The sequence below is a fragment of the Pavona decussata genome, unplaced genomic scaffold, assembly GCF_977016875.1.
Source record: "Pavona decussata unplaced genomic scaffold, jaPavDecu1.1 SCAFFOLD_40, whole genome shotgun sequence".
NCBI classification, from domain to species: domain Eukaryota; kingdom Metazoa; phylum Cnidaria; class Anthozoa; order Scleractinia; family Agariciidae; genus Pavona; species Pavona decussata.
Window position 1 is genome coordinate 4002501 of NW_028145462.1, and position 10503 is coordinate 4013003.

General features: G+C 39.8%; 1 protein-coding gene across 2 annotated transcripts; it reads left to right on the forward strand.

The window, feature by feature from the left end:
- Positions 1-3232: 3232 nt before the first annotated feature.
- LOC146483289 (uncharacterized) lies at positions 3233-9751 on the forward strand. 2 transcript variants are annotated; one of them, XM_085106466.1, is made up of 6 exons: positions 3235-4052; positions 4136-4198; positions 4368-4514; positions 5293-5394; positions 7250-7424; positions 9294-9751. In XM_085106466.1, exons 1-6 carry the CDS (start codon positions 4047-4049, stop codon positions 9530-9532), a joined length of 732 nt encoding a protein of 243 aa, XP_084962592.1. In that variant the 5' UTR covers positions 3235-4046; the 3' UTR covers positions 9533-9751. The 2 variants fall into 2 exon arrangements, with proteins under 2 accessions (XP_084962593.1, XP_084962592.1); XM_085106467.1 differs by lacking the exon at positions 4136-4198 and having other exon boundaries at positions 3233-4052.
- The last annotated feature ends 752 nt before the right edge of the window (positions 9752-10503 follow it).

Sequence of the window (10503 nt, forward strand, 5' to 3'; positions counted from 1 at the left end):
TCTTCGTTTTCGAGGGTCTTACTTTTCGTAACACCCCGACAAGACTTGTGTAAGATTTACCGGGGTGCTTGCACAGGGCAAAATAAATTACATTCAATCGGAATTCTGCTAAATTAAATTTACCATGCGATCGATTTTAAACAATCAGTACGCGACCGAAGGAAGCGTTGTGCGATCGATCTGTCGTCTCACGGGTATAATTTCGAGGGGGTCCTCGTTTTCTAGGGGGTCCTCGGTGACACCCACCAAAAACATGGGCTGGCGGTTGGAGCATCCGACCGATTTTCATGATGGGTTTGTCGATCTTGGCTCGGGACTCAAACATTTAACGTACAGAAACTGAATCTAATCCACGCTAACCCAAAGTGTGTTTAGTGAAACGAATGACGGCGTAAGGAGCGGTCGCCTTGCCTGCGACCGCAGACTTTTTTGCGGCCGTCGCTTCTCCCTCTCCCCCCCCCCCCCCCCCCCGCTCTCTTCTTCTCAGTTTTTCGTGGGGGAGAAGCGACAGCCGGAAACATTCAAGTCTATACTTCTGCCGGCGTAACGCGCAGTTTTTAGTTTTGCTGTTGTTGTTCTTGTCTGAAATTCCCTTTGTTTGGTCATTTCACTTTTCGCTCCCTCTTGTATGAAATAAACCTTCCGACTACTAGAGGATTTGTCGACAGCAATACTGTTTCTATTCGTACTGTTAAGAAAGCCCTGCTTTCCAAAGTACATCACCTTAAAACCTAAAGTGATCCCAATCAAGTCGTGTCCAAACCTCAAGCGAGTTCACGTCCCTCAAATAACCGGCGGAAAGACATACAAAAACATGTTTTGTTTTGTCAAAGAAGTTGTCCAAATAGCGGCTTTAATATTCCATGATTATTTGCCGGTGCGAATATCTGGTGATAAATTCTTTGCTGTTTTTATAAATGAGTGAACAAATTAACGCCGCAGCAAAACAAACTTTTCTAAAACTAAAGACAGTTTACTAATCCTGCACGTCATGTTTAAAGGAGATCGATTGGATGATATATAAAAAAGCAAGGAATTTATACTAGATAAATGGAAAAAAAAAATTGGTCGTCCAACAGACCGCTACTTCTTGATGAAACTGTATTAAGTTTAGGCTTTACTTTTTAGTCTTAAGAGAGGGTCCCCAATAGGTTTTTCGGGATCCGGGATTTGGCTTTTTTGAAGGTCGGGATTCGAGATTTTAACGGAAAAGAGCGACGATATTCGGGATTAGTATAAATCTACTAGTGTTCTATCACGAATGCCGTTCTCTGATTGGCTAATGGCGGCCGCTTCGTCGCGTTTTCGAAGTGTCTGCGATGAGGAAATAGATAATTTACTTGTTTAGTTTTGACCGACTAGTAGATTTATGCTAAAACAATTAGATTATTCGCTCTCGATTTCTATGCGTGATAGCTGATTCGGGCTGCGCCCTCATCAGCTATCACGCGATAGAAATCTCGAGCTCATAATCTAATTGTTAATTAGAATAAGGGAAGGGGAGCGGGATTTGACGATTTTACGAAGCGGGATGCTGGAAATGTAACTCTAAAGAAACGAGATCCGGGAAGTCCGGTGTAAAGAATGTACGATGAAAATCTAGTTGTCACTGTCAGGATGCCTGAAATTCACCTAAGGAGAGAGATGAATTTTACAAACATACTGGTTAACCTCTCGTTCTTTACCGAATGGTTGGACAAACTCGTTCCCAGGGTCCTCTAAAGCTGGGAACGACTTGGTGGTTGAACAGTAAATAAACAGGAGCCCACCGCTGTCACCGTCCTGGACGAGAAAAGAAATTTACGAGTCTTATGTCTTTACAGATAAAATTTCTTCAGTGCTCGCTGGGACCTTGCAGTTAACTTGAGCCGATAAACCTAAACAAATGTCACAGAGCTAACGTACGCACCGGCATAAAGGAACTAACTCAAACGGCTCCGAATGATAAGAAAACCTCCATACGGTAAATTTGGGTAGTTTCCGTCATGATCAAAATCAAAAGGTCAACAGAGAGATCTCACCACATTTTGATCAAAGACGGAAAATCTCTCAGAAACGTACTCAGGAAAGCACTTAATCCAGAAGTCTAAGGCCAGCCGGAGTCGTGTTTGGCCTCAGTCACCTTTTCAATTATCTGTTGCAGTCCCACGTCGTGGTACGTGAGCAGCAATGCTCTTCAGACTTTGAAGGCCATTATCCCTGACTGAGACGTTTTCCAAGGTTCAGCGTGATAAGAAAGGCACCCATCATCATTCAATTGAGAGAAAAAAAAAAAAAAGGAAAATAACAATTTCTAAAAAAAAATTGTTAACCGGAATTATAGACTGACGTGATTCGCGGGAAACTTCGATAAAATGAACGATGTTGGTGGAGAGAATTAGAATAAATAATCTTACAGCTAATTTCTCGGTGACCGAAGACCAGTGCAAAGATCAGTCGTCAGATTTGCAGTGGGAATTTACATGCAACTGAAAATGCCTTTTTTCGTCGAGGTAAGGGGCTTGAAAAAAAATTATGACCTGACCGGGATCGGGATTGGGCTAAAACAGCGGTCAGGATTACGGGATTGAGGGAAAATTTTGTCCGGGATGGCGGGATTGAAGAACCCTATTGGGGACCCTCTTAAGAAACATATCTTCAAGGACTCAAGACGCCAAAACAAAAGGGAAAATTAAAACAAAAGAACTTGGGGATTGGGCACAACAAAAAATGGAAACGCTGTTGCGTTTACTGTTCAGTTTTGGCTTTGTAAAACTTTTGAATATTGAGTATGTTCGAGATCACATTTCAGGAAAACAGCCCCTAATTGAAGGAAGCACTAAATTTATATATTGTTAACAATTTGGCCGAAATTAGCTTAAGAAACGAACAGAATGTACCGGGTGTTGCTTGAAAATATGAAATATTAACAGCATCACAGCATTAGAGTATCACAAGGATAACCCTCAGGTTCGTTAACTCGTCCTGGAAGTCCACCTGCAGACGTGGTTTCAAAAAATTTAATCGTCGAAAAAGGTCAAACTCATTGGATCAACACGATTAAGAACCACACTAGCAGTGTTTGCTCTGGTATCAGTTGCTCAGGAAAGACACCGGCGATCATCACATTGTTTCGCCGTATGATAAAGTTCTACTGATTTCTCGAAGTTCAGTGAGGCTAACCGCCCCCCCCCCCCCCCCCAAAAAAAAAAAAGGAAAGAAACATTCAGATATGGATTAGGGCAGCCAGCCAGAAATTTTTTGTGTGTGTAAATAGTTGCTTTCTCTTAATTTTGAACCCACCTTTGAAAATCTGCCTTCAGCAAAACAGGATGAAATGATATTGGTAAGAACAAGCTCTTCTTCTGTTTGACGCAATCCTCAAATACCAGTGGTACTTCCTTCAGCAATACAGGAAAGAAAAATGGGCATTGCAACTCAAGATAACATTCAGATGTGGATTAGGGCAGCCAGCCAGTTTGGCAAATAGTTGTTTTCTATAAATACTGAACCCACCTTTGAAGACCTACCTTCAGCAACACAGGATGAAATGACATTGGTAAATTAAGAACAACCTCTTGTTCTGTTTAACGCAATCCTCAAATACCAGTGGCACTTCCTTCAGCAATACAGGAAAGGAAAATGGGCATTGCAACTCAAGATAACATTCAGATGTGGATTAGGGCAGCCAGCCAGTTTGGCAAATAGTTGTTTTCTATAAATACTGAACCCACCTTTGAAGACCTACCTTCAGCAACACAGGATGAAATGACATTGGTAAGAACAAGCTCTTGTTCTGTTTAACGCAATCCTCAAATACCAGTAGTACTTCCTTCAGCAATACAGGAAAGGAAAATGGTCATTGCAACTCAAGATATCAGTGGAAATAAGGGAAATAATTGAATCATTCACCTCATCATGATCAGTATCGTCTTACAGGGCAAAAACCCTATAAATTGCAACGATCACCGCTTGAAATCTCAGGATCTGTTTTAGAGTGGTAACAAGTCCATCTGCTCAGCCGGTGTTTTTGGTTTATAGTGTGAATACCAGAGAAAGATTTTGTCATGAAGGTAAATTTTGCTAACGCTTGTTAGGTCTAAACCAAGTTTTATTATTCATTTTAGCCATTTTTTCATTTCTGTCCTATACACAGATCAGCGCAGCTGCAGTTATCAGTTTGGCGTTTTCATGCCTTCAACCATTTGCACTTGGAAAGGTTAGTTTTGCCCCTTTATAAGTGACATTTAGCTTCTTGGCAAACTCAGAAACAAACATAGCCCTTACTATAACTGTACGTACAAGCCACCATTGAGTTGGGCCAACTTAAATATCATCATGCAGGTCCTTAATTTAAATTCAGTCTTTCTCTCCATTAATCTGTCCAGGTTGATCGATACAAAATGGCACTGGTAGAGAAGGGAACACCATTTTCAGAGCAAATCGATGTCGATGAAGGGCAAGATGCAGAGGTTTTCCGGGTTCCGCGTCATAACGACTTTGAGGGCGCGGACTTCTATCACGATTTTAAAATGGTAAGTGTCAAGTTAACACTGAACCAAGATAACAGTGAGTAACGAAACTGACACGGCCCAGCAATTAATTAGCGCAGATACATTAGCAGGAATCGGTGTTGAAGCCTGAAATCGTTGATTGCGTAAAATAATGACTTTTTAGTAGTCAGTGATCAACTGATTTTATCAGTTCTTCATGATACCATGAGACGACAGAACTGGCGGACAATTACCTGAAGTTGTCGTGATTGCGTGTTCGCGTGCATGTGAAATATAAGAATAAAAGATTTTTGCAATTGTTGCCTGTTGAGATAGATTGTGAGCCAGAGCCTTGTTGTGAATCACCTAAGTGGACGTAAACCCTCAATAAACCGAGATCTGTAGTGCACTTTTTGCCTTTTTGTTATCTCGTGTGAGAAACTGCTATTGGAGGCTAGCATTTATCCACATCGGCCTTTTTTCATTACTTTTCTCTTCATTGTTATCCTAGTAGACATTAAAAAATACGACACAACATTATAGTTTGGAAGACATGTTTCGGATACTTCAGTACTCATAGTCAGTGCAAGGATGTTTACAATTTAACAGTCTAATATCTATTCTGCTGCTACGTAAATTCGTTAATGTTATCATAGTCTAGTCTAGTGACCCCACACCATAAGGCGGTTAAGCTGCGTCTGTATCTTGTTTTATACATGTATTCGTATATTTAAAATGAAAAGATGTAAAATCTTGGTTGTAAAATGCAACAAAATGATTTATTTTGTTAATACATTACATTTCCTTTCTACCCCTACAGCGTCTGACTGCTACAAGGATTCCATCTCGAAAGGTCTGCTACATTTCCGAATTGGATCCGTCTTTGCCATCTCCTGCAAAACTAAAGGCGGATCTCAATCGGGTAAATACTTTGATCCGGTTAATATCAAATACTTAATTACGTAAGCGTTTAAGAAAGAAAATATAAAAAGCTGAGGTTATGTAATTTTGACCATATGGGTCAGGTAGTGATTGGCAGTGACTTCCTGCAGATTCACTCGTCACAAAAACATATAAAGATCATATAATCTTTCAGACGACTACCCGGCTGTTGCTTGACCCTTGAACACAAAACATGCTATCTTTACAAATTAATAAGCTGTACTTACAACATTTGAATGCTGTTATATTTACGCGGAATGCCCGCAGGGCATGACGTGTCTAGGTTTCCGTCGGGTATCTTTTTTTTACGCGGGATGCCCTGAGGGGGCATACCGTGTCTAAAAACGGGTCGAATTTTTTTTTTTTTTCCTTCCTCGTAGCTACAAATCGGTACATTAATTTATTCATTAAACTCTCCCCTCTCCTACTCGGGATGTATTGTTCTGATTGTCTTCAACAACAGCAGGCCAATCAAATCCATTCTTGTCGCTTATATCGCGAGAGAGGGGACCCACTCACCCCTACCTGTGTGACGTCAACGCATCATTTGATATATTTATTAAAGACGGATTAAATTGTCGCGCCATATTGTTAACATGTTGTGGACTCAAGTGTGCCGTTTTCAAATGGAAATTTCACCATTTTGAAGTGGTAAATCGAAAGAATAACTTCTAAGAAGCACCCAACATTTAAAACGGTGGAAATTGGTGAGTTCCTGGCGAAGAAATCGTGCTTTGCTTGACAGTCTTAGACCACGACGCGAGACTGAAAAGAGGTCATTGAGAAGCTTACGTTATCGTAATGGAAAATCACCAATTTCCGCAGATAGTCTGAGTCGACGCGTAACATAAGGGAAACAACGTAACGCGATCGTCGTGACTCAAACTATTCCATTAGCAAAGATAGTTTTATCAATCGGCGAGGCATACAGTTGTAATAAATGAATCAGCCCCAGCATCACGCGTAATGCCGGTATAGCAGGCATCTTGTTTTTTCTTCGTCGTAGTCACAAATCGCCACATTAATTTATGCATTAAAATATGTCCTCCCCTGGTAGGGATGTATTGTTCTGATTGTCTTCAACAAAAGCGGCCCGATCAAAATCTGTTATCCGGGCACATATCACGAGAGAGGGGACCCACTTATCCCTTCCTGTGTGACGTCAAATCATTATTTGATTTATTCATTAAACCTTGATTAAATTCTACCCTCTCCCAGAAGGGATTTATTGTTCTGATTGTCTTGAACAAAAACAGCCCAATCAAAATCTATTATCGGCGCGTATATCACGAGGGAGGGGACCCACTTATCTCTACCTGTGTGACGTCAAAGCAAGTCATCATTTCGAAAAGTTGTTTTTGTTCAATGGCGGCCACATGTATGAATTTAAGACTTTGATCTGCCGTTTTCAGAGAGAAAACAAACCTTTTTCAAGCAGTAAATCGAAATAATAACTTTTAGGTAGTACTCGACGGTGGAAATTGGGAGTGTTCACAGCAAAGAAACTCCGCTTTAAAAAACAGATCGAATGATCAACGCGAAGGATTAGAGCTAGAGGAGGCCAGACCAGTTCAGCGGGGTCATGACGTTTTGCATAGTTATTTCTGGTATGATTCCTAGTAACACAACGATAAGTATCACGCAATATATCTGGATAAAACCATTCAGACAATTATTTCAATTGCCAAGGGAGGATAGTTTTCAAATATCTGCGAAACATACAATGGGGAATAATTGGGGCTACATTAAGCATTCCGTGTAATGCCATTAGAGGGGCATCTTGTTTATTTACCATTGGCTTTACTAATTTGCTTTATTTGTTTTGCACTTCTCAGGTTTCTTCCCAGCCTGGCCAGCCCCCTGTAACAACAAAGTCTTATCTGGTGGCTGTCACTGGACCTGCCAACAGAATTCTTCTCACTAAGGAGATTTTGGACTTCTGTGGTGCCTTGCCGATTTACAATATTGAACTAATCAGAGGCGACCCAAGCGATGGAAATGGAACTGCAAGTAAGATGCAAATTTGAAGTTTTGTTTTAGTGGCATCAGACCCTTATGTAGCATGAGCTTAATTTAATGTTTGCAATCTTGCAACTGTTCAGTTAACTGGCGTTTTATTTTTCCGACTTTGTGATTGTTCCGCAGAGGTCGCAAAAATAAGTTTGTTCCCTATCAAAATATACTCCGCCACTGAAATTTTAAATTTGTGTCAAAGCCTGTTCGAATATATGTACAACATCTGTTGATATCATCAAAAGATACATTGTAGCCACAACACAGCTCGTTCAATTTCCGTCAGCTTACAGCTCCTCCTCAAGTGTTACTGTTACTTGACACTTTATTATAAGAAGATGTACCGTGTTATTCAGTGAAAGCGGAAGTAAAATATCAAAATTGTTTGGCAAAAAATTGTATGACACAAATTTCTTCACCAGTAATTTATTGTTTTCACGCTAGCATCTCAAAATGTTCTGGTTGTAGGCGAAGCAGGACGGCTAATCACACCAACGACAAGGCCAGAACTATTCATGACAACTGGCGTTGTAAATCAGTAGTTGTAGGTGTATGGTACGAAGAAGTTCAGTGCGTTTTTCAATCAAAAGTCATAAATTGCAGGTCATTGTTCTTTTTTGCAATGTTGACAATAGCTTGCAAAACGGAATTACCATAATAAAATTAATAGCTTTGATCGAAATTCAAACTTGTTTAAACTAGGAGGGTCTTAGGAAACATAGAAATCGCCAATTTTGTGTCCCTAAGGCTCAAAGTACAATAGGTGTATGCTATTTAAAATGTCATAACACAAACAAAACGTTTAAACAGCCTTCCTTACGAACAAATAAGACAACAACAAAGAGTGAGGTTGATTAATGGTTATTAGGGAAATACATTGATTCCAATATTTCGAAAGGCAAAGCATTTCTTCTTTAGGGTATTACAGGATTGACCTTAAGGAAAAATACGTTACAATTTAAAACGAGAGGGGATTTAACGGGTTCAAGAGGAATAAGTTCCACGTCAGAAGCGTTACAGTTGTGGGAAAGAGAAAATTTTCCAAGACCATAACGCTACTGATATGCAACTTATTTCTTTCGAATTCGTTAAATATAATCGTGACAGTGTAGTGTGCATAAACCTAGAGGGCATACTTCATCGAAAGAAGTCAAACTCTTGAACTCCTATAGGTATAAATAGGAGAGATGAGACATGAACTATTTTCCGGCGCCCTTCATCTCCCAATGTTGTGTTATTTATTCAAATTTCTTATTCCAACGTTTTTGTTTTTGTTTTTACTTTCGTTGTCAAGGTTATAACATTAGCTATTTTACTCATGCCTATTAGCAAGTGGCTTTTTCAATTTTCAAATCATACACCGCGGTTGTAACTGTTACTTTAGTTGTTTTGCGCAAACCTTTGTTATTATGATATCAGAATTGCATCTCCTCTGAATTTTTTGCTGAAAATGTAAAGTAGTTTGTCTCAAGGTCAGCTTCTGTAATACGGCTGTGCCTTTCAAAATATTGCAATCAATAATCGCGTTTTGCAAATTAAAAACTTACTGACCAGTCTAAAGCATCGGACAAAAATCAACCCCAGGACACTTCTAAATTTCTCAGGCAGTTTGATTGTACCGCAACATTCCACCCAACAAAGCTGCAGCTCATTTCCACCCGATATACTACTCAATCATTCTACTTTGTAGCTGCAAATGTTTCGCAAAACAGATTTGTGGATGGACGCACTATGAATTTGAGTCGAGCGAAGTTCGACGCTAAGTGTTGTGTTGGAATGTTGTACCACTCAGGCCAGACGATAAGGTCCGTTAATTAAATTCTTGTATTAGACAAGATCCTGACTATTTTTTCTTATTTTCTACAGAATTTCAAGTGGAGCGTCAAAAGCGCTACATCGTGCAAAATTTTGGCTTATGTACAGGGAGTTTTGCTATCTTTTATCAATGCCCTCACGCAAGGTGGAACCTGGTGTGCAAAATGAGGAGTAGCTCAGGCTACTACTTCGTCATTTGCAAAAATCAGTGGCCAAGACGTATGTTCAAATGTACAAGCGTGCACATTACAAATAGCTTTCCTGTCTGCTGCGATTATGCCTGTCCTTAAATTAGTTTCAAAAAGCAGAAGCAGCAAGTGCTGCTCACAGCAAGAAACTAAAGGAAAGATTTGTGCTTTTATATTTTGTAGGTCTTCTCCTTAAGTTTGGCATTTATATTGTCAAGTTGTTTCAGCTGTGTATTTGTTCGCTGTAGTTTAAGGCAAGAACTTAAATTAAACTTTTGTAGACGAGTTTTAAATGCAATAAAATTGACAAAAATTACCCCACTTGCGTAATGAACTTAATGAACTACTGCAAATTTAGCTACTCAGTTTTACAAGATTAAACTCTTTTTTTTGTTTTACCATCCCCTTGCCTTGCTAGCCAGGAGTATTGCTTTGATTGAGCTATTTTAACTGGGATAGAAAATAGTCCTACAACCAATTTGGATCAATTTGGACCACTTGAGACATCCAAAAATACAATGCGTTATCCCGACAAAGCTTAAGGGGCTAGTCCGCTGTAGGGTTTACACGATGGGACGAGTCGCGGGGACAAGTCCCTTGAAGGGTTTACACGCAGGAACCTGTTACACATTGAAATAGCAAAATTTAGGGCGCTTTCACTGAAATTCAGGAAAGCGTAGGGACGAAGAAGGAGCAGTGAACTCGATCTACAAAATTAACCGCAAAAAAATCGAAATACACCTACACGTCAATAAAACGGCACATTGTCGATCTATTTATATTTACAATTTCGAAAGCGCTTTATATTTTCTCCTAGAGTTCAGTATACTACTGATCCAGAACCGAAAAATAGCAGCTATTCAAACAAGGCCTTTAATACAAACAAATTCAAGGTTTGTTCTCCAGGCGGGTTTCTTCAACAATGCAAGAATAGAAAATGAACATCAACATAGAGGGAAGAAACAAGGAAGTCAGCACAACCAAGCTATCAATCATGAAAGGCTGTAAATTGAAAAACGCACCTCTTCAAATCTCAATATCTGTTTTGAACAGAAACAACAAGTTCATCCGTG